Source organism: Ostrea edulis, chromosome 1 (assembly GCF_947568905.1).
Source record: "Ostrea edulis chromosome 1, xbOstEdul1.1, whole genome shotgun sequence".
NCBI classification, from domain to species: Eukaryota; Metazoa; Mollusca; class Bivalvia; order Ostreida; family Ostreidae; genus Ostrea; species Ostrea edulis.
Genome location: NC_079164.1, coordinates 14,350,997 through 14,378,778, shown reverse-complemented (window position 1 = coordinate 14,378,778; position 27,782 = coordinate 14,350,997). Strand labels below are relative to the sequence as shown.

The 27,782-nt window shown below is 36.2% G+C and overlaps 1 protein-coding gene across 2 annotated transcripts; it reads left to right on the top strand.

Moving 5' to 3' along the window:
* Positions 1-1,240: 1,240 nt before the first annotated feature.
* LOC125660951 (phospholipase A2 group XV-like) lies at positions 1,241-26,531 on the top strand. 2 transcript variants are annotated; one of them, XM_048892804.2, is made up of 7 exons: positions 1,241-1,383; positions 10,336-10,492; positions 12,448-12,566; positions 14,141-14,239; positions 15,576-15,803; positions 22,122-22,412; positions 22,730-26,531. In XM_048892804.2, the coding sequence occupies exons 1-7, from the start codon at positions 1,281-1,283 to the stop codon at positions 22,954-22,956; spliced, it is 1,224 nt and encodes a 407-aa protein (XP_048748761.1). In that variant the 5' UTR covers positions 1,241-1,280; the 3' UTR covers positions 22,957-26,531. The 2 variants fall into 2 exon arrangements, with proteins under 2 accessions (XP_048748761.1, XP_048748762.1); XM_048892805.2 differs by lacking the exon at positions 1,241-1,383 and adding an exon at positions 3,219-3,374.
* Positions 26,532-27,782: the final 1,251 nt, after the last annotated feature.

Below are 27,782 nucleotides of genomic sequence, written 5' to 3'. Positions count from 1 at the left end.
AGACCCACAGGCCTTATCGGTCATCTGAGTATTCGTTAAAAGTATCACTAGAACCAAGGGCTACGAAATCTAAGATAATTTTCCTGTTCTGCATAAATTAATATAATTTTTAATATTCAGCAGCAGTATGAAGTATGAAACAAGATGTGTTCTTTTAAAAAACACAAATGCCCTCGATAGTGCCCATACTGATTGCATTATATATTATTATATCAATGTTTAAAGTGGCATATAGGCCCGACGGGCCGGGTGTTTATTGATTTGTGTATTGTGATAAAATTGGATGTATGAATATATGTACACATGCCACTATAATAAATAAAATTACTTACTTACTTACTTACTGACGAAAGACTTTACATGATAAAATATGTTATATTAACACTATACATATACGACTATTTGGACCCGCTCTAAAATCAGAACCCGGGGGTTGCGAAGTTCACAATCGTGGTACACCCTTTTCTGCTTCTCTGTTAAAAATATGTAATTAGTTTTTTTATTCAGTATTGATCAGCAAAATCAAAGAAGCCTTTCAAATGATAAATACTTAATGCCCCAACCCTGATACCAAATCCCCCACCCCCGGGATCATCAAAATAAAAAAGTTAAGTAAAAGGTCACCTGCTCCTTCTAAATATTCATTCAGTTTTAACTTATCATCAATAGCATTAATGAAGATCTTGTTTAAATGTTTTACACATAAACACTATTTATCAAGTTTGGTCCCGCCCTGGAGTCAGAACCTCTACTACAGGGATTATGAAATTTACAACTTTGGTAGAAACCTTCCTGCTCTACATGACTACGCATTTAGTGTTTCTTATGCTACAGGACAAGGCAACTCGCCTTGCAACAGCATCAGTAGGAACGGGTCACAAGATCAACTTGAGGAAAACAGCAACACCACTGCCCAATGCCCAGTCACATTTGGTGGAGAGTCCATCAGAGAAGTCGAATCCTTCATTCACCCGTGGAGTGTGGTGGACAGACAGGATGGAACAGACCGGGGCGTCAAGGCAAGAATCTGCAAGACACGAGCAGAGTTCACCATGGTCAAGAAGATCTAGGCCTCAAAGGACATCCGCACGACCACCAAACTGCGGATCCTCAACTCCAATGCTAAGTCCATCTTACTATACAGAGACATGAAGACTGACTAAAACAACCCTGCAGAAGATCCAGACATCCCATAACATCTGTCTTATGCGCATCTTTAACATCCGGTGGCCTGAAAGGATCGCGAACGAGGAAGTGTGTAGGAGAACAGGACAGGGGAGATGGACTTACAAATCAGACAGAGGAAGTGGGGCTGGACTGGACACATCCTAAGGAAGCCACCATTCAGCCCCACACACCAGGCCCTGACTTGGAACTCGCAGGGTAAGAAAAAAAGGGGATGACCTTAACACTGGAGGCGATATGCGGAGAAAGAATTGAATTAAATTCGTGTGACGCCACATGGCAAAAGCAGCTCATAACCGTGTTTATTGGAGGACTGTCGTTGGTGCATGGTCAATGTTCCTTGTGGAACGACAGGGCCAAGTAAGTAAGTATGTTGCAATATTCCACGATCTGTCACGATCTGTAACTTTCATAATACTGTATAAGTATGCGAAAATGCCACGTTGTCATTAACCTCAACTTCCCCTCAATGGATGTGGGTTGCATTGTTCACTCTCTAGATGTTTAAAAAAAATAATGAAGTCAATGGTCGGTGGGGCTGTATACAGACATACCCGTCGGGATCCAATTGAAGCTCATACCACGATGTCTCTCAATCCTGCCGTGAAAGACATCGCTATCACAATCGCATCCTATCACAGCATAGCACATCGGTTCGTGATTAACGTATCTGTATGTACACGATCGTTCCAAATCGGGGACCCGGATCAAGATGATCATATTAGACAGAGGTCCAATCATGAATGTGATGGGGACGATCTTACCAGAACGTATGTGGTCGCATCTTCGTTAGCCAAGGGTTTTCGGTCCACTCCGCTCGGGAGCGGAGTGGACCGAAAACCCTTGGCTAGCGAAGATGATGTGGTCGTATCCGAACAGATGTCGCCTGTTGTGACCTTACCGCATCAAAGCGCAACAAATCGTATAAGAACGACAACTCGCATGAAATTCCAGAAAACCTCCGCAATCAGCTATGAATGGTTAATCATAGCGTTTGTAACGGATCGCACGACAGTAGGTGTGGTAGTAAAGGAGAAGTTCTTTGAAAATTGGTCAATTATTGGTAGGTTTTGCATGCCCCGCCCCTACAATCCCAGGCGCGCGGGAGTGCTGAAATTCACAATTTAAGTAATATTAAAAGTGTTCATGTCGTTCACGCACGGCGGACGGTGACGGACGTAGACCAACAGAGAACCGCTACTTTATATAAGTTAATTGTTGATACCAGGGGGGGGGGGATTTAAATACTAGGAAGGAGTTATTACCATGGACAACATTCTTTTGATATAAGAAATGTAATCATGAAATATCAAATTGGGTATAATAAAACTATCAAATTGGGTATAATAAAACTTTAAAAAACCAAAACAAACAAACAACAAACACCCTGGTAAACTGATCAATTACCTGCATAAAGAAATGTCATGAAAGGCAATAAATCCTGTGCTGGTATTTTTTTATTGTATGTATATTTTACAATAATTTCCCTGAATTTTATGATTAATTCATATATACAAATGTATTTATAAAATAGCGTTTTAAAAAACCCTGTTACCATTAAAATTATGATTCTTTTAATGTTCAGAGAGAGAGAGAGAGAGAGAGAGAGAGAGAGAGAGAGAGAGAGAGAGAGAGAGAGAGAGAGAGAGAGAGATCAAGTTTTCTATTTTTAATATGCCTGAAATATTATTTTAAAAAAGTGGTAAAATATACTTATTGATCATATCAAACTATAATAAGTGGAAAATACAGTATTTAATACATTTTGTCGAAAACCCATAATAAGGCGATGTCACGTGAGGGTGGAGCTACCTTAAAATTGATAATTTTCACCGCGGTTCTCATGAGTCTTAAAATTGTGGGTTAGAGAGAGAGAAAGATTTGCAAAAGTAAGAATTTATTTACAAATCTATACTATACCCATTATTTTTTTTTTTGAGACCCCACCAGAGCACTTGTGGGGTTATTTAACAATGTTCTCTTCGAAATTCTTCCCTTCGAGAAAGGTATTCGGAAAAACATATTCTCATCCGGAATGAGTTTTATAGTTAGAATTTGGTAACGTGATCGGACGATTACAAACTGATTTCTGAAAATGTCAACAGAGACCAGTGTTTTGGCAATATTGATATCTGTATTCGTGTTTTCTCACGATGTTCGGTGTAGGATTTTGAATCCCGTAATTTTGAGTAAGTTGTTACATATTTATCGTTTAAGATGAGGCGAAATAGTTTATTTTTAAGAAAATTGTGTGATCACTTGCAAGATTGTGTTATGTCACATGTGCGTGATGTATATTATGTAAGAGCTTTTAATAGAATGATGTGAAATCAATGACAACGTACAAAAGTTTTACAATGTTCTTATTCTAAGATATGGATATTTTTTGTGTAGTTATTAGCAAAACAATATCGTCTTTTGCGAATTTCCTCTGTTTTGTAATGTGCCTTGGGTTTTGTGAATTTTGTCCTATAAACGATTACGTGATCGTTGTTTGAACATTAAGAATAAGAATTGTTACAGACGATGCACTTTGATTTCTACGAGTAGGTACTGTTAATTAAAGACACGTAAAGAACTACGGGGTTATTTTGTGTTATATAGTGCTGATATGACTTATTTGTTTGCAGCACAGGGTTAGATATTTATATATAGATTGAGAACAAAATGGATAAGAAGCCCCTGTTTTTGCAGCTTTGAATATTGTAATGAATAATACAAAAGAATATATATAATATTAATATCAAACTGTAGTTTTACACTCACCTCAGGCTAAATTTCTGTTGTATTGATACAGATACAGAACATGACAATCTTTATTTTGCAACAAAACCTTATAAAATCTTATGCTCAGCGCTTACGACCTTTTAGAAGGGAGGAATCTTTATCATGCTGCACCTGCTATGACACAGGACCTCGGTTTTTGCGGTCTCATCCGAAGGACTGCCCCATTTAGTTGCCTCTTATGACAAGCAAGAGGTACTGAGGACCTACTCCAGGGTTTGACATTTACGTTTTTTAGCACTAGACCAGTCGAGCTACTTCATATGATTTTTGCTAGACCTGACCTTACATCCACTAGCCCCGACCAACTTTCCAGAAACTGATAGCTTCTTCATATTTAAATGTACATTAAGTTTGCATGAACTAAAACGTACTTAATTGTCTCAAAATAGAGCTTTAGTCTCGTCATTCAATTTAATGCTTTCATTTTCAAACACATTTTCTGTTTCTTTAAATTCTACCCAGCATGGAAATTCTCTAGTCAATTTAAAATAAAATGGCCTCAACTGTTTTTTAAATCTCTATTTCATAAGCCCTGCTTGGTTTCTTCTCAACCCTTTACTTTTTTTCTCTTGGGACATCTTTCCTTGAGGACGAGAAGTCGTATTTGAATGTAGAGACATTCCCGCACATATGTCAACACCGAAAAATGGCTGTTTACGATTAATTTGATAAACGCTTTCTTATATTTGATTCAAATAAACTGGGTTTAAAAAAAAAAAAAGAAAATAAATTCATCTAAAACATAACTTTACACACATTAACATCGAGTAGATGTCGTAAAACATCACTTCCGACCCCGTCTTATTTATTAGAACTAAAAATAGAGATTGTGTCATCGTGCGGTTCAAAATTGCTCGTAAACTCTACAGTTATTCTTTTTTAGTTAAGAATAAAATATCTTATGGTTTAAAGTAAAGTTTCTTGTGTATTTTTTCAACACGACCAGTCGGACTAGTAAATTGACATTTTACCCAACCGGACTTATCATTTAGTAGACTCAGTCGGTTGGACGTGCTTTAGTGTCAAACCCTGTACTCTAACTCGGATCCCCACAGAACTAAATAATTTGGGTTTCCAAATATTGCCTAGATGATGACTATGATAAAATAATCCATACTAACACCATATTATACAAAATAGTTCTTTCGTTAGCATTAGATCGACAAACTATTGAGTAGGGCTGCAACGGGTACCCGAAATAACCGAAAACCGCGGGTCGTGTTGTTCGGGTCAGGTTCGGTTCCATTTTTCTGTATTTCGGTTCGGGTTTGGTTTTAAAAATAGAATCATTATTAGAAATCCGTTTAAACGAAATGTTGTCAAAATCCTCAAAGGTGGCTGTATTTTGATCAATTGTTAAATGATGGCATTGTTGACAAAACTGTAAATAATGACAGTATATATAATATATGACAGACGCATTGAAAATACACTACAGGATCAACATTGTCAATGACAAAACATTGAAAACATGGATGGAAATGAGTAGAAATGACAATGCTGTTTCTAGTACCATGGATGTCGAGTCTAAACCTCAGTCCACGTTCCCGAGTAATTATTGTGACAAAATACAATAAAGATTTTTGATTTTAACTGTATATTAGATTTTTAAAATAATTATATAGACCCGAACCGAAATACCCGAAACCGAAGTAAAATTTTTAGAACCGACCCGACCCGAAATTTTTTGGAACCGTGACAGCCCTACTGTTGAGTCAGTATGTTGTCAATTGAAGTTCTGACATTGTTCTATTTTGGTATTTATTGCCATTTAGTGATATCACTAAGACTTGTTCGAGTATGTGATATCACATTAAATTTTTTTTTTGAAATATTCTTCCACTAGACTTGTGTCAACACATAAGTCTGATTAGAATTAGACCCTATGATCTGCTCATGTAGATCTGCTACACTAGTGATCTATGAGTGGATCATATAGGATCTAATTTTAATTAGATTGTACTTTCATTCACCTATCAAATCCCCGTTTGGATTGAAAATAGTTTCAGTAAAGGAGGCAATGTTAAAATTTGGAGATATAAGACCCAATTTTAGTGCAGAAAAAGTTGTGCTATGCCTTAATAGTTTTCTAGTTTTTTAAATTAGATTTATCAAGAAGGAAATTTCACAATATGTGTAGTTTCATGATACTGGCTTCCTGTATACTTTTTGAAGTTTTTTATTTTATTTCCCAGATAATTGGTACATCCATTAATTTCCAAGGCCAAAATATTTATTTGTATATATCCTGTTCAGGGTTTTATTCAGCTTTTTGATGTTTAACTTAATTCATATTTAAGGGGATCTTTTTTTTAGAATGCAGTTGTGAGCTCTCAGAGGAGGGGTGGGGGAATCTTCAGCTTATATTTTAAAACAGATATATATAATTTAATTGATTACTAAAAGTCTGATTATTATCTACATTCAATTGTAAGACTTTGATAATTATAGAAAATGACTTGGAATATTGTATATAAAAATTAATTTTTTTAAAAATTCTCATACAATTTTTATGTAGTTTCTTATGAGATATTTATGGTCAATAACACGAAGCTAAACCCCCGTTTTTAAGGTCAAATCCAAAAGATCCATGATTCTGGCTTCTAAATGCTGAGCGTTTGAAGAAGGAGCAATCACTACTTATGTTTATGTCTTAGGTTTGACACGGCCATGGCACAAGCAGGGCTCAAACCTGTGACTCCCCTGTTATGAAACGAGCGAACGCTCTGCCATTATATTAATTAACTATGCTCCCCGACCCAATGACTACGCGAATCTAAAATTGCATATGTTGCCAATCTCCATACTCACGCATGCCTTAAAACATTTGGTGATATACTACCATCACTTTTATATAAAATACATGTACTAAATATCTGTATACAATTGTGTAATTGTGATGAGAAATAAATTCAGTTCAGTTCAGCCACTGCAAGGATACTACACCTGTGGTGCAGGATACTACACCTGTGCTGCAGGGTACTACACCTGTGGTGCAGGGTCTGATTAACTTCTTGGTCTGACACTGTGACCTATACTCTATGTGTGATCAACGTTCTTAGTTTAGGTCCATTTACCAACCCCCCAAAAATTATGATGAAAAAAGAAATAAAAACCCACAACCAACTTGGATTTTTTTGCCTTGGTAACAGGAAACAAACTTGTATATATATTAGCTTAATTGCCATCATATTTTTGTTCAAGTGAATTGCAAATTTATTTTTTAATAATAACAGTCATTATTTTTATAAATAGACACAGAAAATACATAACTTTATACTAATAGGATGGGTTTTTTGTATGTTAAGGCCACATTTAAAAATATGTTTGTTTCCCCTCTCCCGACCCTAAATTTCAGAGGAAGGTCGGTAGGTAGGTAAAAAGTTTTTTTTTTTTTAGCTAGCAGAATTTTATTTATTATGAAATTCCCATAACCATTAACAATGCCCGATACCAAACGTCGTGAAGCACATCATCCATGTTTCCTCATCAAACTCGTATAGTCAGTTCTCGCGTAAATTCTGCTTTGATTGCCACGTTTTGCAATTAGGGAAGGTGTCGATATTTCGGACAGTACTTCATGTATTTTGGAAATGCTCATTATCTAACCACTAAACTTAGGCATTGGACTACATGTATACATATTGGTTGATTCGACGAACATTGGGTTTCATCAGAATTTTCTCTGCTATTTATGCCACATACTAACACTTAAATAAAGTTAGGGAGAATGTTGCAACTATGGACAATGGTGTTAGTTTTGGACACATGGTGTTATAAAATTGGTAAACTCGGTTGCTGTCTTTTATTTATGGTTCACTGACATTTTATGCTTTTGTTTTTTGCACATTATCTTAATTTGTATATGATAGTGATTTTGATTATATTTTTAAATGATATCGGTAGATCTAGTTTACCAGAAAACGTTTCAACGGGACTTGATTTTGCCGATCAAACAAAATGGATGCTGACATCAACCAATCAGAGCTGAGTTACACATGTACATATAATTAGGTGTTTTCCAGTTTGTAAATATAGCATTAGTTCAGAAATAAGTTAAATTGAGAATGCTTCTGATTGACTGTCAAAAATATCGCATCCGTCCGAAATATCAACACTTTCCCCTACTGAAGAACACAACTTGCACACTGGATGCCCCGAATTCTCTTGTTTCCTCGCTCCTCGTATAGACAACATTTCTCCATCTCGATCTTGCAGATCACTAGTCCGAATTGCGAGCCGAATTCAATGTTAAACTCACTTGTAACTAATCAATAAAACAATCATGATTCTTGTACTTATTAATATCGATTAAAAGAAAATATCAATCCAAAATTCGATATTAAACAGAAACCAACAGTTGTAGTCAACCGAATTTTCACTGCCATTTGAGCAAACGAGACTCGTGACTCAAAACAAAGCTCGACAGTTTGATAAAATGTTTTCAAGAGACTGTTTATGTGATGAAAGAACCCATAAAATCGATATTAGTAAGTACAAGAAGAATCGTTTTATTGATTAGTTATGAGTTTAAAATTGAATTCGGCTTGTAAGTATTTGAAATCAGCCAGAGAATGCCGCCTCCAGCTGGAGGCGGCGAAATTTCTAGATTTCGGACCAGAACACCTCCTGTATTCGTATTATTATTTTTTAATTTTGGATCGAAACCAAAGAAGATATAGAAAATTTTTGTCATTATAAAATACTGATCTGCACCAGAAACGACCTTGAAATTTTCTTAAAATTAAAAAAAAAAACTTCACCAGAATGGCGTAATAAAAACTTATGGGTCGGTGTGAATTTTCAGACTCGGTCGGGCGAGGGGAAACAAACAATATTTTTATTTTGGCCTAATGTAATTGTAAATTTTTAGAAAAACAAATTGAAAGAAAAATGCAAGAATTAGCAAATAATGAATTCTCCATGGAGCATAGAATACCTTCTAATAATGTGTCTGTCTATGGAACAAGGTCTGAGGTCTCAAGGCTGCCCTTAAATCCCTAGTGGGGCCAAGACATGGAATTGTGGGGCCAAGGTAGTGAAACTCCAAAAAGCTGCATAATTTTAATAAAGTGGCATAGTTTTTATGTGAAAATGCTGAATTCATAAATATGCTTTGCTCAAAATAAATCCTGTACATGTGTTCCTATGAAAATGTTGGTATTGAAATATCTTTGAATAGTTTTCTTTTGAGAATATTGGACTAAATATTTTGAGCACAGAGCATTTTTCTCAAAATTAAAGGATTAAAAGATATCTCAATAACAAGATTTTCATAGAAACACATGTACTAGATTTCTTCTAACAAGATTTTCTAAAGTTAATCAAACATCGCTGAAAGTATGCAACATAACTAGACCCCAAAATATGTTCAAAATTTGTTGAAAAGGAAACTAAAGATAGGTTTTTACTCTTCTCAAAACAATGAACAAATTTCAGCAGTCGAGATTGACACTTATCATTTTTGACTTCATCTCCAAAACCACGGGGCCATTTGCAATCAGACTTCCCACAAAGCATCCTTGGGTGAAAGGGATTTAATTTCATTCAAAAGAAAAGTCACACCGTCTTTTAAGGAGAGATATTATCAAGAAATGGAGAAAATTTGGTGGGGTCATTTGAAAAAATCTTTTCCAGAATGAAAAAAAAATGTTTTTTATGAAAGCTTCCTCAGTTATGATAATTTGAATATGTTCAAATCATAGCCCCCAGGGGTAGGGTGGGGCCACAATTGGGGATCAATATTTTCAAGAAAATATTGAAGAAAAACGTTTAGAACACACAAGGTCATGATTTGTCATATTTATATGCAAACATCCGATTGAAGTTTGCTCATATCTTGGCCTTAAAAGGGAGGGGGGAGGTGTTCAAACTTGACATTCGAATAGATATAATTTTTCAAAAATCATTGGCCATGATAAATCATAGTAATATATAAGTATTCTAATGTAGTACAGATTCATTTGATGAGGGATGGGTTTAGATACATAAGAATGGAGGAAATTTGAAGAAGATTAGAAAAAAGGTCTTTTCAAGGGTCACACTAAATCATGTCAATATACAGATGTTCTCAAGTTGAGATAAGAACAGGTTTGGAAGCTTATTTTCTGTAACCGTAATGTCTCCTGAAGTTCCTTACTTCTTACCCGTCAGTTTAGTTTGGAATTTGTTGTCTGTATTACGTGTACAATGATGTGGGTATAAGACACAGGTATTGAAAAGTAATGTGTTGCTGACCTCATTCTACATCTTAAAAATCTGTGCCTGTACTTGTATTCATTCAATGAAACAAATACTGCCTGATTTTAATGATTTCTAGACCCATGTACATAGTTTCAATGTCTCTTCTATTTTTTTTTTTAGTGCCTGGAGATGGGGGAACACAGTTTGAAGCCAAGCTGAACAAGACCACTGCTCCACACAGCTTGTGTACTCTGAAAACTAATGTCTACTTCAGCCTGTGGCTGAATCTGGAAGAGTTAGCTCCTATTGTCATCGACTGCTTCACAGACAACATGAAGTAATTCTTGTGCTTGATATTACAATTTACTGACATGCATGTTGGTGAAAGAGTGGAGTCTATTTCAATATAGTATGTGCATAAGGAAATGTGCAAGAAGTTACCTCTTAAAATGATTTACACATCAATATCTTTACTTGTAACTAGGTAACATGCAATAAGAAATGAATATTGAGAGGTAGTGAAGGTGTTTAAAACAATGGAAGCATGAAGTCATTTGTATAATGAGTGAAGAAATTACAAATGTCTTCCTGTTTCCTTGTGTTCAATTCCCAGTACAAACAACCCAAACATTATATATTCTGATAAAACTTATATACAGTTGAACTTTGGTACAAGGTTCGAAATTAACATATGCCCGTCAGTCTGTGACTGGTTCAAAGTCTGGCGGACTGACTGGGACTGGTTAATTTTCTAAAGCATCATTTTGGAAAATATACTTATGAAATCTTATAAACACATTCAGCTGGACTGGAGACATAAAAAGTTAGCTTCAAGCCCTGTGGTATCTCGAACACCGATATCTCGAATACCATGGATATGTTGACGTGATTCGGAAGTCCCAACTACTTATTCTATTTATAATTATTTTACCCATGATATCTCAAATCCTCAGATATTTATAAGTTTATTCTCTGTCCCATCAAGTTCTAGATAATGAGGTTTGACTGTATATAAGTATGGGCTTTCTTGTCAAGTTGAATGGTCACTTTGTGTGCAAGTGCCTTCATCAGGAAATAAAATCAATGAATCATTAAAGGTTTATTACAGACAAGAAAGAAAGAGTTACATTAATATCCATGGAAATTAGATGCGTGTAGTAAATTAGTTGAGTTTATATGAAAAGTGTTTATTTAAAAAATCAGAATGTAAGCTGCAAGATTTGTATGAAAATATATTGAATTGATATTATCATAATTTAGTACATCCAGTGAATGAGGGTGATCCCCTCTCACACCAGTCGATAATCTTAGGCCCCTGTCACACCAGTCGATAATCTTAGGCCCCTGTCACACCAGTCGATAATCTTAGGTCCCTGTCACACCAGTCGATAATCTTAGGTCCCTGTCACACCAGTCGATAACCTTTAGACCCCTGTCACACCAGTTGATAATCTTAGGCCCCTGTCACACCAGTCGATAATCTTAGGCCCCTGTCACACCAGTTGATAATCTTAGGCCCCTGTCACACCAGTCGATAATCTTAGGCCCCTGTCACACCAGTCGATAATCTTAGGCCCCTGTCACACCAGTCGATAATCTTAGGCCCCTGTCACACCAGTCGATAATCTTAGGCCCTTGTCACACCAGTCGATAATCTTAGGCCCTTGTCACACCAGTCGATAATCTTAGGCCCCTGTCACACCAGTTGATAATCTTAGGCCCCTGTCACACCAGTCGATAATCTTAGGCCCTTGTCACACCAGTCGATAATCTTAGGCCCTTGTCACACCAGTCGATAATCTTAGGCCCTTGTCACACCAGTTGATAATCTTAGGCCCCTGTCACACCAGTTGATAATCTTAGGCCCCTGTCACACCAGTCGATAATCTTAGGCCCTTGTCACACCAGTCAATAATCTTAGGCCCTTGTCACACCAGTCGATAATCTTAGGCCCTTGTCACACCAGTTGATAATCTTAGGCCCCTGTCACACCAGTTGATAATCTTAGGCCCCTGTCACACCAGTCGATAATCTTAGGCCCTTGTCACACCAGTCGATAATCTTAGGCCCTTGTCACACCAGTCGATAATCTTAGGCCCTTGTCACACCAGTCGATAATCTTAGGCCCTTGTCACACCAGTTGATAATCTTAGGCCCTACTGCGTGTCCAAATATTTCCTTTGTAAATGATCCTTGTATACTGTGTGTTTTCTCTAACTAGTGTAACCAAAATTTGAGTGGGTGTTTGATGATAGTTTATTTTATAGATGTACATATTACTCTGTATTGTAGACTTGTGTACAACAGGACCACCCACACAACAAGCAACACCCCCGGGGTGAACATGAGGATTAGTGATTTTGGGGGAACATCTACTGTGGAGTGGTTGGACCCTTCCCATATCTCTGTCAGTAAGTACAGATGTACCGAACATGCTCCAGGATGTTGTGACTCGGTATAAAGTTTAATATGTGTACTTAAGGTATTCCATGTATAATGACCATATCTCATATCTAATAAATGGATGGTGGAATATTTGTAATCATGGTATCATTTTGAAGGGTTATTCAAATAAAAATAATCCACCATAGGAATTTTCAAAATTTTGTTTCCTGCTTGATTTATTTCACCTAGAATTTAACATTGAAGTATATGGGAAAAGCATGTTTTATTACGATATTTTAAAAACAAATTATATTTTCACACTAATCTCTTGGTAGAAAGTTATTACACTTTCCTTTTATGAAAATATGAAATAAAATTAATCATTGACCACACACATTTTTAGAAAATTAGATTTTTCTTAATTTTACAAAGGGCAGACAACTCTTCCAAAAAGTCTTAAGTGCAAAAAAGGTCAGCTTCTAATCATTTACCAGTCATGTGAATTTCATCTGCTTCACTTTCATCATTATTTAAAAATAAACTTTTATGTTGATCTAAATCCTTCAGAATTGTTCATTATCCTTTCATTATACATGGAATACCTTAATTTGTTGAACACATACATTTATAGTATAGTCTTAGGACATTGTTACTTACCACGGTGCATGTACTTTGTATAAATGCTTAGTGCATGTATCAGATGGGGATGAATTGTTTTTGTTTAAAGGAATCTATGTTGTGAGAGTGGCCAGGAACTAAGAGTATTTATTTCCTTTGATTAATTCAAAATGTACTGTTTCTCTCTTAAATTTTTACTTTGGAGAGTATGTAGTTAACTTTTATTTTTACTCAGTAATTTTCAGTCACCAAAATGAACAATCAGATAGAAATATAAGCCATAGATGCTGATGTTTAGGCACATTTTTTTGATATTGAAATAAACACTGGTAAATACATTTAGGATGTGGGATTTTGAGGTTTTTTATAAGAAATATTCAGGTTGCAATGTTGCACATCAGAAAATTTTCTGAAACACAAAAGTGTATTTCTAAGAAAATAGAGAAATAAAAATCCCCCATCTCTGTACAGATTTGCTACATTTATTATTATGTACAGATTTGCTACATTTATTATTATGGTGTATAAATATGTTAAAATATTTTATTTACTGAGATTAGAATAAAGAATTGTATGTAAAAAGGAAAATATAAGAACATCAGGAAATCATGAATCGTATTGATTGTAAAGCCCATTGTTTGACTTTGTCCTGGTTTGATGGTAGTTAGATTTAAAGATATAACTGAGGGAGATAAGGAAGTGCTAAACTGAAGGAGACCAGTATGTTGTAAATTTAAATAAACAAAAGTCCCAACAATGTATTTTTTCTTTTCATTTAACTTTTTTTTTTACTCTCCAGAAGTAAACATAGATTAACATTACTTTCATCTTCTTAATATGCCCCCATCATTAATGCAACTTTCATCATTATATACTTCCAGCTTCTTAATATGCCCCATCATTAACATACAATGTGACTTTCATTATACTTTCGGCTTTTTAATTCGTCCCATCATTAACATAACTTTCATTATACTTTCAGCTTCTTACTTTGCCCCCATCGTAAATGCCTTGGTGTCTTGGGGTTACAAGCGAGGAGTTTCTGTTCGAGGGGTTCCTTTTGACTTCAGGAAAGCACCAAGTAAGACCGTATTGTGAAACATAACTAATTCACACTTTACATCAATATGTAGAGGTCAATGAAATGTTGAAGAAAATGTATAACTTATTAGAGAGGTCATGGAAATGTTGAGGAAAATGTATAACTTATTAGAGAGGTCATGGAAATGTTGAAGAAAATGTATAACTTATTAGAGAGGTCATGGAAATGTTGAGGAAAATGTATAACTTATTAGAGAGGTCATGGAAATGTTGAGGAAAATGACACGTAAATATTGAATGTAGTTGTATGTTTTGTACCTGTGTTAAATGTCCTTCAAAGAGTTGTCCTTCTTGCCTCATATACACTTTGATTCTTATAAAATTCACTTTTAAGATTCTTTTATTCCCTATGTGAAAAATTTAATTTGGAATCAATAGATTTTGGCCTGTCCATCTGTCTATGGTAAAATACTTTAACCTTGGTCATATCTTTTACACCATAAGAGATAGACGAGCTTTTTTATTTGGTATGTGTATTTCTTGTGGCAAGACCTTTCCATTGACAAAATCATTGACCTTGTGAGCTTAACATTGACCTTTGATCTGGTTCCACTTTGTTGTAAGCCGGAGGCATCAGTTTTTCACAAACACATCTTGTTCAAACATTGCAATAGGAAATCTTATATCTGCAAACGGCATAATGACCCTGCATTGTGATGTGGTGAATGTGAGCCAGGAACAACAACTCTTGGTAGAAATTGTACATCTTTATGTGAATAACGTTATAAAAGTAGATGTTCATAAGGTTAGGACCCAATATCATTGAAAACTAGGAAAGCTGTTCATTCAGAATCCAATATCATTGAACACTTGTAGATGCTCATAAGGTCACAATCCAATATCATTGAACACTTGTAGATGCTCATAAGGTCACAATCCAATATCATTGAACACTTGTAGATGTTCACAAGGTCACAATCCAATATCATTGAACACTTGTAGATGTTCACACAGTTAAAATTTAATATCATTGAAAACTTGTAGATGTTCACAAGGTAACAATCCAATATTATTGAACACTTGTAGATGTTCACAAGGTAACAATCCAATATCATTGAACACTTGGAAAGCTGTTCACTCCGAATCCAATATCATTAAACACTTGTAGATGTTCACACAGTTACAATCCAATATCATTGAACACTTGTAGATGTTCACACAGTTACAATCCAATATCATTGAACACTTGTAGATGTTCACACAGTTACAATCCAATATCATTGAACACTTGGAAAGCTGTTCACTCCAAATCCTATATCATTGAACACTTGTAGATGTTCACAAGGTTACAATTTAGCATCATTGAACACTTGTAGATGAGTTTAAGGAGCTGTACCAGAAGATGCAGGCGCTGATCGAGGAGACATACAGAATGAATAACAACACTCGTGTGGTCGTCTTGGGACACAGCATGGGGAACCCTACCTCACTTTACTTCTACAACATTATGTCCCAGGCCTGGAAGGACAAGTATATTGAGGCCCACATCAGTCTGGCTGGAGTCTGGCTGGGAGCTATTAAACCACTCAGGCTGTTTGCTTCAGGTGTGTGCATTTGATTACAAAGAGTTGTCTCTCATTGATATTAAGGCGTAATCAGAGACTGTTGTCAAACTATTCAAAGGTGGTGGAGTGAGTGTGTAGGTGTTAGGAATCACCACGTCCTGTTGTTGTTAGGAATCACCACGTCCTGTTGTTGATAGGAATCACCACGTCCTGTTGTTGATAGAAATCACCACGTCCTGTTGTTGTTAGGAATCACCACGTCCTGTTGTTGTTAGGAATCACCACGTCCTGTTGTTGTTAGGAATCACCACGTCCTGTTGTTAGGAATCACCACGTCCTATTGTTGATAGGAATCACCACGTCCTGTTGTTGATAGGAATCACCACATCCTGTTGTAGTTAGGAATCACCACGTCCTGTTGTTGATAGGAATCAACACGTCCAGTTGTTGAATGTGTACAGTGTTAGAAATCACCACGTCCTGTTGTTGTTAGGAATCACCACGTCCAGTTGTTGATAGGAATCACCACATCCTATTGTTGAGTGTGTACAGTGTTAGAAATCACCACATCCTGTTGTTGATAGGAATCACCACGTCCTGTTGTTGATAGAAATCACCACGTCCTGTTGTTGTTAGGAATCACCACGTCCTGTTGTTGTTAGGAATCACCACGTCCTGTTGTTGTTAGGAATCACCACATCCTGTTGTTGTTAGGAATCACCACGTCCTGTTGTTGTTAGGAATCACCACGTCCTGTTGTTGATAGGAATCACCACGTCCTGTTTTTGAGTGTGTACAGTGTTAGAAATCACCACGTCCTGTTGTTGTTAGGAATCACCACGTCCTGTTGTTGTTAGAAATCACCACGTCCTGTTGTTGATAGGAATCACCACGTCCTGTTGTTAGGAATCACCACGTCCTATTGTTGATAGGAATCACCACATCCTGTTGTTGTTAGGAATCACCACATCCTGTTGTTGTTAGAAATCACCACGTCCTGTTGTTGTTAGGAATCACCACATCCAGTTGTTGTTAGGAATCACCACGTCCAGTTGTTGATAGGAATCACCACGTCCTGTTGTTGAGTGTGTACAGTGTTAGAAATCACCACGTCCTGTTGTTGTTAGGAATCACCACGTCCTGTTGTTGTTAGAAATCACCACGTCCAGTTGTTGTTAGGAATCACCACGTCCAGTTGTTGTTAGGAATCACCACGTCCTGTTGTTGTTAGGAATCACCACGTCCTGTTGTTGTTAGAAATCACCACGTCCTGTTGTTGATAGGAATCACCACGTCCTGTTGTTGTTAGGAATCACCACGTCCTGTTGTTGTTAGGAATCACCACGTCCTGTTGTTGTTAGAAATCACCACGTCCTGTTGTTGTTAGGAATCACCACGTCCTGTTGTTGTTAGGAATCACCACGTCTAGTTGTTGAATGTGTACAGTGTTAGAAATCACCACGTCCTGTTGTTGATAGGAATCACCACGTCCTGTTGTTGTTAGGAATCACCACGTCCTGTTGTTGTTAGGAATCACCACGTCCTGTTGTTGTTAGGAATCACCACGTCCTGTTGTTGTTAGGAATCACCACGTCCTGTTGTTGTTAGGAATCACCACATCCTGTTGTTGGTGAATCATATTCTGCTGTCTTCATCTAAACTTTTGTCTTGGCCATCACTCTGCTATTGAGAAACACAGCTTTTACTTCATACAGAATGCTTTAACATTCTGAATTATAATGTGTTATGAATTTATAGTTTTTCTGTGTCTGAGTCTGTGTCGCTTTTGATTTTTTTAAAATTCTAGATTTGGCTTTCTGTCGCTGGTGTTTCTTTTCCATTACATTTAGTAATGATGACTCTTTAAATTGTTGTCAAAGTAAGCAAGTTTGTCAGAGTTTGTGTCTCAGAAGAAAACAGCTTCAGTACACAAAATTGAATGGAATTGTTTCTGAAATAACATTTATAGATCTATGAAAATCTTTTTCTTATGAACCAAAGGCCAAGGGTACAGATTGTCAAATAGATATGCAAACGCTTTGAAGTAGTGTAGTTTACCATTGATTATATATTTTGATTAAAAAAATTTCAATATACCAAGTTTACATAATTGTTAAATATCTGCAAATAACCTCATGAAACATAGGCTGAACTTTGTGTGCTCCGGACCCTTTGGTGATTCAGTGAACAATATGGTCCATGGACCTCTTTATTTTTGAAACTCTGAAATATTTTACAGCGCATGGCTAACATGTTACGCAGGAAACGTGATATTGATCATTTTAAGGTGGGTCCTTAGTCCTGGATTTTTGGGGTTTAGGTAGCATTTTTAGGTCACCTGAATTCATTCAGGTGACCTATTGCTATCTGTTTTTGTCCGTCGTCGTTCGTCGTGCGTTAACATTTGAACATTTTCAGCTTCTTCTCTGAAACCCCTGAACCAATTTCAACCAATTTTGGCATATAGCATCTGTGGGTGGAGGGGAACAAAAATTGTGAAATTCGTGGTCCCTGCCCCCCCTGGGGCCTGAGGGGTGGGGTAAAAATCATCAAAATGAGTGTAATTTTAAAAAATCTTCTTCTTTACTCCTGGACATCAAGAAGCCAAACTGTGGGCATAATTATAATGAGCGTTGAGCCCTCTACCAAAATTGTGAAATTCATGGCCCCTGGGGCAGGGGTTCTTGTGTTAGGGTGGGGCTCTATTGGTCATATAGTGAAAATGTAGAAATTCTTTGAAAATCTTCTTCTCTGTCTCTGGGTATTAAGTAGACAAACTAATAGCATGGTAATGATGAGCAAGGATGCCTCTTTATACCCCCCGCAACAAGTTGTGGGGGGGTATACTGGAATCGGGTTGTCCGTCCGTCCGTCCGTCTGTAGACGCAATGGTTTCCGGGCTCTAAAGCATTATCCTTTCCACCTACTGTCACCATATCATATATATGGACTACCCATGGGATGAAGATGTTCCCTATCGATTTTGGGGTCCAAAGGTCAAGCACACTGGACATCGAAGTAGCAATATGGTTTCCGGGCTCTAAAGTGTTATCCTTTCCACCTACAGTCACCATATCATACATATGGACTACCCATAGGATGAAGATGTTCCCTATCGATTTTGGGGTAAAAAGGTCAAAGGTCAAGTGCATTGGACATTGAAGTAGCAATATGGTTTCCGGGCTCTAAAGCGTTATCCTTTCCACCTACAGTCACCATATCATACATATGGACTACCCATGGGATGAAGATGTTCCCTATCGATTTTGGGGTCAAAAGGTCAAAGGTCATGCGCACTGGACATCGAAGTAGCAACACTCAGAAAAGAGGTAGTTTATACCTATTACCAACACCCTTTGGGAGATTGGGTTAAGCGTTGGGTATTCTTAGTGAGCATTGCTCACAGTACCTCTTGTTAAAAATTGTGAAATTCATGGCCCCTGGATCAGGGGTTCTGGTGCTAGGGTGGGGCTCTATAAGTCATATAGTGAAAATGCATTATTTCTTTGAAAATCTTCTTCTCTGTCCTTGGGTATTAAGTAGACAAACCAATAGCATGGTTATGATGAGTAAGGATGCCTCTTTCAAAATTGTGAAATTCATGGCCCCTGGGTCAGGGGTTCTGGTATTAGGGTGGGGCCCTATTGATCATATAGTGAAAATGCATTTTATTTCTTTGAAAATCTTCTCCTCTGCTGCTGGGTATTAAGTAGACAAACTAATAGTATGATAATGATGATCAAGGATGCTTCTTTCAAAACTGAAATTTATGGCCCCTGGGTCAGGGGTTCTGGTGCAAAGACGGGATTGACCACATAGCTATTCAATGTTTCTTCCATCCAAAAGTAAAATTCTTATATTTAAACACAAACCTAATTCAAACATTGGAAGGTTGTTACATGATACTCAGGTGACCTATAAGGCCCCTGGACCTCTTGTTTTGTTTGGAATCAATAAATTACCATTCAGAGTAATGAAAAAAGGTAAAACAGTTAAAGATTTCCATATTAATTTTCATTACATACACCACTAAAGTCATGTACCACGATGTAGATTTTTATGAAATTCATTGGAAACAGTTATTTGTTGTTATTTTTTAAATATAAACACAACAAATATTTTTTGAATTGCATTTATATATCGAGAAACATGTCAATTACTAAAGCACATGTCATTTTCAATATGTTCATCAAGTTTTAGAACAATATGTGCAAAATTATTGAATTAGCGTTATTCTCCAAAATGTTAAAAAACAAACAAATGTGGACGCATTTTCTTTATAGCATGGTTTACATATCATTTTTTCTGTTTATATTAGTAAAGTTACATCTGTTATAGTTATTTATGGGGAAAAATCCATACCTTTCCTTAATAATTTCAAATCTATAGCTTCCAGATTATGTATACCCTCATAAAAAAACTGAAGTCTGGCACCATACAGCTGAGCTATTTAAAATCACTCGAGATTAAAATTTTATTTAATTTCATGAAAAGACACAGATAATGATTCTTTATCACCTTGGTAAAATGTTTGTCAAAAATAAAGGAAATCTATTGCATTATGGACTTGATAAATAATTTAATGAAAACAGAGTTATTGTCCTTAGATTCAATATTTTGAAACATATCATTGACTATTCAAATATAACTAAGACTTCTGAAATATTTTATGGCTAACAAGATTTTTTACAATAACTATTGAAAAAGATTCCAACAAAATTTATGTTCCTGTCATTGAATCATTGAATTTGCAAAATCCTATGATGTCACAGGAGTGTGGAACTACGTTAAGAGAACACATGTCCACACTGGAAATTCTGTAAAAATATTACTTTTTTTGGTGGTGTAAAATATTCATAACTAGTTCTAATTGTAACGGGGACCGTTACATATGTTCCCCAAACCTCCCCCAATTAAAAAGTGATGTCCTTGTGAATCTATAGCAAAAAATCATTTTATTTTAGCCTTTAATTACATGTAGTACGTTCAATATGGTCATTTCAGTACCAAAAAATGAAAGAAAGCGTTGCACGCGCATACACGCGCACGCGTGTATGATTCCGAAATTTTGTTGATGTCGTTCAACAGGCATGTGTATCATATACCCACAGTGTGAATTTCATAACGTTTCCACCAAATACAAGGAAGTTATAGCGATTTTAAAATCGTCCAATCAGAATTCAGCACACGTGCATGCACGTGCTGAGCAGTAATTCTAACCACAGCAATTTGTAAGCAGTACCAAGACACATCTAAACCATTAATATCAATAGAATTTGATGAAAAACAAAAACGTTATCGTCCTTTAAAAATTGAACATTTAAAAAACGTTGCACGCGCATGCGCGTGTGCGTTGGCATTTTTTTGTTACACCAATATATAGATACACATATTGTCTACGTATGCTGTGAATATCATCTTATTCGCTTCATAAATAAGAGAGTTACAAACGTTTTAGTATTATCCAATCAAAATGAAGCGCACGTGCATGCGCGTGCAAATTGGTAATTTCGACCATGGAAATCAGTTAAGGGTCTCAATATCTACCTATGATATGAATTTCAAGCCATTTCAATGAACAACAAAAAAGTTAGACTGATTCCAAAGTTAGCGTACAAATTTTGTAATGCGCGTGCACGCGCATGCGTGCGCGTGCTGACAAAATAACTATTATATTTCATATGTACAAATGATATACTATCATCCTATTTAGGTTTTATATCGATTCCTTCAATATTCTGATTTTCCATTTTTTGTATCAAAATTGCAATGCACGTGCGCGCGCGTGCATGCACGTGCAGACAAAATGACTATCACTATGCACATCTACAAACGCTATACTATCATCCTGGAAAGTTTCATATCGATCCCTTTTGCAGTTTCTGAGAACACTACCGGACAAAAAAGTACCGGAGAAAAAGAATAATAATAATAATAATAATAATAATAATAATAAGAAACAGAGTAAAAACAATATGTTCCCAAACTTTGTTTGGGGAACATAAATATCGTTTGAAGTATTAGAATTTTCCAGAGGGGTCTTTGCCATTTGGACCTCCCCCCCCCCCCCCCCCCCCCCCCCCCCCCCCAATCGTTTGTCACTGCATCCTGAACTAATGATGATCCTCTTTTAGCTTTCTTTAGGTTGGCAACAGTGTGTTCTGATCCTGGTCTGAGGTTATTCAGGCTAGGTCTGAGATTTAAATTTCTGTTCTTGACCTTGTGAAATGCTGGGTTTGAAGGACTTTGCACCTGTGCACCTCCTATGTTGGGCAGAACATTCACGATGGTTTAAAACCCTATGTAAACATACACAGCATGAAGTGGAAGCTTAATGATTGTTCTCCTTCTTCCCAGGTGACAGTCTCGGTGTGCTTTTTGTGAAGCCCCTCAAGGTTCGTAAGGAACAGCGAAGCATGCCCAGTACTGCCTGGTTGATGCCCTCAGACAAGGCCTGGAGTCCTGACGAGGTTCTCATCATGCGGCCAGGGAAGAACTACACAGTGAAGGACTACCAAGAGTTCTTTCAGGACATTGACTATATGGATGGCTGGTACATGAGAAAAGACACTGTCAACCTGATTCGTGACCTTACACCGCCAGGGGTCAAAGTTCACTGTCTCCATGGAATCAATGTCAAAACTCCAGGTAAAGTACAAAATCAAGATTTGTAGCTCTTGAAACTTGCGTATATAGTTTATGAATTGAACACAACTTGAAATATCTGGGAATATGTAGAGGCAAAGCTAATCTGAATTATGTATACATTAGAGATAATCTGAACAAAGTTTTCAGAATTTATTTCAGCATTACACAGTAAAGATTGGAATAAAGATTTTGAAAACATCAGCATTACTAGAAGAAGTTGTGACTAAAATAATGTTATGCTTAAATTTCGTTATAGAAATGAATGCATATTCTCGTGTTTCTGTCTGGGAATGTAAGTGCCTTCTATGTTATTTTAGGAGTGCTGGTATATGATAAGTCCAGCTGGTACGACTCTCAACCAAAAATTATACCAGACAACGGGGACGGCACGGTAAATATCCGCAGCCTGCGGGGATGTTTGTCCTGGCAGAAGCAGCAGAAACAGCAGGTCTTCCATAAAGAGTTCCCCAAAGTAGAACACATGTCCATTCTGCAGGACCCTAATATCATTCAGTATCTGAAACAAGTGTTAGTGGGCAGTTAATGGCGGACCATATGATGTCTTTTCGGCATTTTATTCATTTTGATGTCTCGCTAAATATTTCTCAGTTTTGTTTAACTTAAACGGTCTAAACTAATATTCAACAAAATTTGTTTATGGGTTTAAAAACAGAACTCTTTCTGTGGATTATACGAAATTCTTTTGATGTATTGCTGATCAATTGTAAGTCATGGGTTTATTTGCTCTGTCAGCTTTTAAAGGAAAAATATCTGTTTAATATGTAAAAAGACTTTTTTGATACTATTTTGAGAAATAGTGTCTGTGCCAAATTCTTTTAGTTTCGATTTTTACATTTGATGGAGTGTGGTTCAGATGGACTAGTCAAATATGTATGTACCTCTTCACAAATAAATGCCTCAGTTAACTAACTTTACAAGCAGGTGAGTGAACTTACGGAGTACAAGATAGTTTTTATCGATTGTGATGTAACATTTAACTAAGATTGACTTGTTCTGATACATGCCTCGTCCTGTGTGTGTTAGTCTTATGAAACACCTAACTAATTAACAGATGAATGAATCACTGAGAACAAAAGTTACAGTTCTTACCAATTGTTGTGTAACAATTACGTTAGTTGGAAATGAACCTAATTTTTACTGTATAGAGTGACCCTTGCATGTTTACAGGTTACTTTTATGGTGCCTTATTGGCATTTGATATTGAGATATCTATGTTATGTGTATTTTCGTGCCCGGTAAATCTAGATTTGTGAAGATATTTTGCGCTTAAGTAATTCCATTCTGTTTCAATTCTACAAGTGTGAATCGAGGAAAAGTCATTTTCTTCAAGCATAGTTTCATTAATGTCAATGATAATGCAAAAAATTGCAGTGTGTTGACAGTGCCTATTTCCTTGATATTAAGTGTTAATTAGGATATTTTGGTGATTAGTAAATCTACACCGGTTCAAGGAAACTGGAGGTGGGACTCATTTCCACCACGAGAACTAGTGCAATGTCGGTGCTGTATTAGAACTCTTACTGCAATATGCATTATGAAAACCTTCATGTATTCATCCTGCAATTGATCATTCTTCCCAGTATTACTCGATATTACAAAAACAATGCATTCCACTCCACATGCAAGCATGTAGTGTTCTAACATATAGGTTTATTCATCTGTAAGAATGATTTATGTTCCTCAGTTTGAAAATTCTGTAACCCCACATCCACCTTGATGAACAAATCTGATCAGAAAGAGACGTAGAAAAGAGAGATGTTAGGAAATTGTGCAATCAATTATTGAGACAATATCCAGTTGACAATACCCGGAATTTCTAAGTTACACTGCATGTTTATTTTATTTACATTTTGTGATCATATTCGCTTGACTTGCATTTATTCAGTGTCAAGTCAGCTTATTCTCAGTATATGTACAGTGTGTATATGTGTGTTTATTAGGAATTTGTATGTATGTGTGTGTGTCGGGATGGATGTAACAGACAATTGATGTATACCAAGTGTGTAAACGTATTTATTTACTGTAGGTGTACTTTTTTCAATGAGGTACTAATTTTCAAGATGTTTGTGGTCATCAAAAAACCTGACTTTAATACCAGCTGAGTTCAACTATGTATAAATCCTTATTTTAAATCTTTCAGAAAGGTTTTGAACAAGTAAAGGTGTTGAATAAGTGAATTGTGATTTTATTCAATATTATAGTAGATGCATGTCTCCTCTCTGTGTTTTCGTTGTACAGGTGTAGTAGTATGCTAAAATAGCTCAAACATAAATTGTCACAATTAAAATTATACATCAGTTACAAACACGACATTCACATATCATGTACATGCATTCTGAACCGTAAAGTAAAAGCACGTTAAATTGGGCACATTGCTACTCGGATCACCTCCATTTTAAGCTTATCATTGATAATCAGTGAGAGATAAACCCAAGCACACAAAGACTAACTATTTTGATCTTGGTTACTCAAAGAGTAATTTAAGGAGCTCACTATCTCAAGACTTATACATTTTATGACCCTGTCACAAGATGGCGATTCAGATGTTTTGTGAAATTACTTGTATCGATCGATTTGTTTGTATATATATGTAGCTCAGTGGATAAGTTATCAGGTTAGAGGCCCGCAGATCCTGAGTTCAGATCCACGTGTGTCTTTTGTGTTATTTATTGAAATAGATTTTTTAAAATAATTTTTTTTAAAATCCAAAATTGCATATGTTTTGCCTTTTTGACATATATACTTATTACATATCATCATATCTTTCATGATTAAATCATTTCATGCTGATTTAATAAACTCTTTCAATGTGTAGTGAGCCACCTTAAATGTATGTGATAAAAACAATCATGGTAAAAGTAAAAGCAATTCATGCAAGTTGGAGTAACTGCTGGGTAAATAAAATTCATGCCAAATCCTGGATTTACGGTACCAGTAAGTTGAGATAGGTGTGATGAATGATTAAAAATGAATATTCTCACTGCATACAAATCTGGAATTATGACCCCCGCCGACAAAAGTATACCTACAGTAGTTCAATAGCTTGTTTGTAAATTTTGAGATGTGGGATACAGTGGTGAAGGGAACCAGTTTACTAAAGGTCAATTTTACATGATGAAATTTACGAACAGGAAGAAATATGTATAACCACTGTGTTTGCTCTCAGTTATAAGATCTGTATTGAAACAGGTTCAGACTAATTGTATGTGCATTTGTCATGCCTTTGCTATTTTCATGATCTATGATGTGTAGTATTCAAGGCCCCGGTGCAAGCTTCCTTTTGATTTTGATTTTTATGTGTGACCTTGACAGATTCTGGTAACCTCTGTCCATGAGAAGTTTTATATAAACCAAGGAGTTATATATGACTGCAATAGCATAACACAAGCTCGACTTTGAGCTGTGGATCTGAGATGAACCTGATTGCATAATTTTGTATTCTAAATTCCACTATATCGTACTATTATTCTTCATAACTTGTTAATTATTAGAAAAGATTTGTAACATTTGATATTTTCGTAATTGTGTTTGAATTTTGTTCTCTTCATTGTGTTATAAATTTTTACCAGATGAAGCGCGTCTAACAAGGCACTGCCTCCATCTGTGATATTCTCTCTATGTGTATTTTTATTTCTGTCAAAGGTTTGAATGTGCCATTTTAGAGGAGAGTTTTATTTTGGAGAAACAAAGTGAATATAAATGAACGTATTGACGAAAAACGTACATTTGGCTTACCGAACCACCTAAACCTTTTATATCAAGTTGGGAGAGAGGCAAACAAGTATCTTTGCAAATTAAGCCTTATATTTGAAAGCAGACAACATTGTATCCCTTCACTTTCTCTCGTGTTATGATTTTCTTAATTTAATAATAATCAGACTGCTATCGTTCAATTTCTTTTTAAGATTATGGCTACATAAAAGGAAGATTTTGAAGTACTTTTTAGAGTTTTACATTGAGCATTATGGTTATATTTAGTATAGTGACTAGAAATACTACTCATCATTAGCTATTGTTAAGATTGTATGAGAGAAAAGGTTTTGTGAAATACAGGTCTAATGTATTGGAATGCTCATTAAACTGCATAACATGTTTAAATGTTAGTTTTATTTTCATTAGCTATATTGTGTTCTGTTGTAGCTAATTAAGCCACGACTCATGTGACATCACATGCATAGGTCTAATTAAGCCATGACTTGCGTGACATCACGCGTTCATGACATCACATGTTCATGTATTTAATTAAGTCATGACATCACATGTTCATGTATTTAATTAACCCATGACATCACATGCTCATGAAAGGTGAAGATAACGAACAGTGATCAATCTCATAACTCCTATAAGCAATACAAAATAGATAGTTGGGCAAACATGGACCCCAGGACACACCAGAGGTGAGATCAGGTGCCTAGGAGGAGTAAGCATCTCCTGTCGACCGGTCACACTCACCGTGAGCCCTATATCCTGATCAGGTAAACGGAGTTATCCGTAGTCAAAATCAGTGTGCCAAGAACAGCCTAACGAGCAGTATGAAACACGTCAGACAGCATTTGACCCAATGATAGGTTGTATTGACGAACTAGATCATTATAACGACTATAGAATTTGCAAAATGCTGCTTTAAACGAGACTGTTGAAACCCCTGTACCATCAACTTGTTTGTCAGTAGCTTGCCTCGCTTTGAAAAACTGACTATACGCAGAATAAGCTCTTGCGTATCGAATCAGTTGAGAGATATAAACACCATATGCTGGTGATAATGGAATATTGCTACATAAATATGGGAATTGACAATGGAGAAGCTGAAATCATCCTGTTTGTCATACAGTTGAGTTGTCAGTATGTCATTAATGTCTACTTTCAATAAAATATCTAAGTATGAAGCAGAAGTGGACAACTCTGTGGTGTCTATTATTTCGAGCTCTCGGGGATATATCGAACAGACATATGAATTAATAAAAGTTATTGTTAATAGACAAAACGTCGATATATCTAAATGTCGAATTGAAGGCCACAACAAAAGAATTTTACTTCTCACTTAGAAGTTTTTTTTAATAAATTCTGCTTCACATGAATATAGAAACAGGTCAGCTAAGAAAGGAACACAATTCGTACCCATGGGAATTCCAACAGACTGTTGAGAGACCTGATCACCAAAGATCATGAAGATGTTGTCAATGAGGAACTCTAGCATATTTTTTATTTTAACTTCAGAGTACTTGTGCGTGGAATCAGAGTGATGTTTAACAAAGTAATTTTTTGGATGACTGATCACTAGATTTGAATATTTCCTTTTTCCATTTTTGTTGAAGAAGCAACTGTCTATGATGTCAAAAAGTCTGGTCT

What these genes read in the sequence shown, in the direction of transcription:
- LOC125660951 (XM_048892804.2), top strand. Translation starts at nt 1,281, where the DNA reads ATGGACTTACAAATCAGACAGAGGAAGTGGGGCTGGACTGGACACATC. An exon ending in CCTGACTTGGAACTCGCAGG is followed by an intron (nt 1,384 to 10,335) that starts GTAAGAAAAAAA and finishes TTTTTTTTTTAG; the next exon opens with TGCCTGGAGATGGGGGAACA. An exon ending in TGACTTCAGGAAAGCACCAA is followed by an intron (nt 14,240 to 15,575) that starts GTAAGACCGTAT and finishes GAACACTTGTAG; the next exon opens with ATGAGTTTAAGGAGCTGTAC.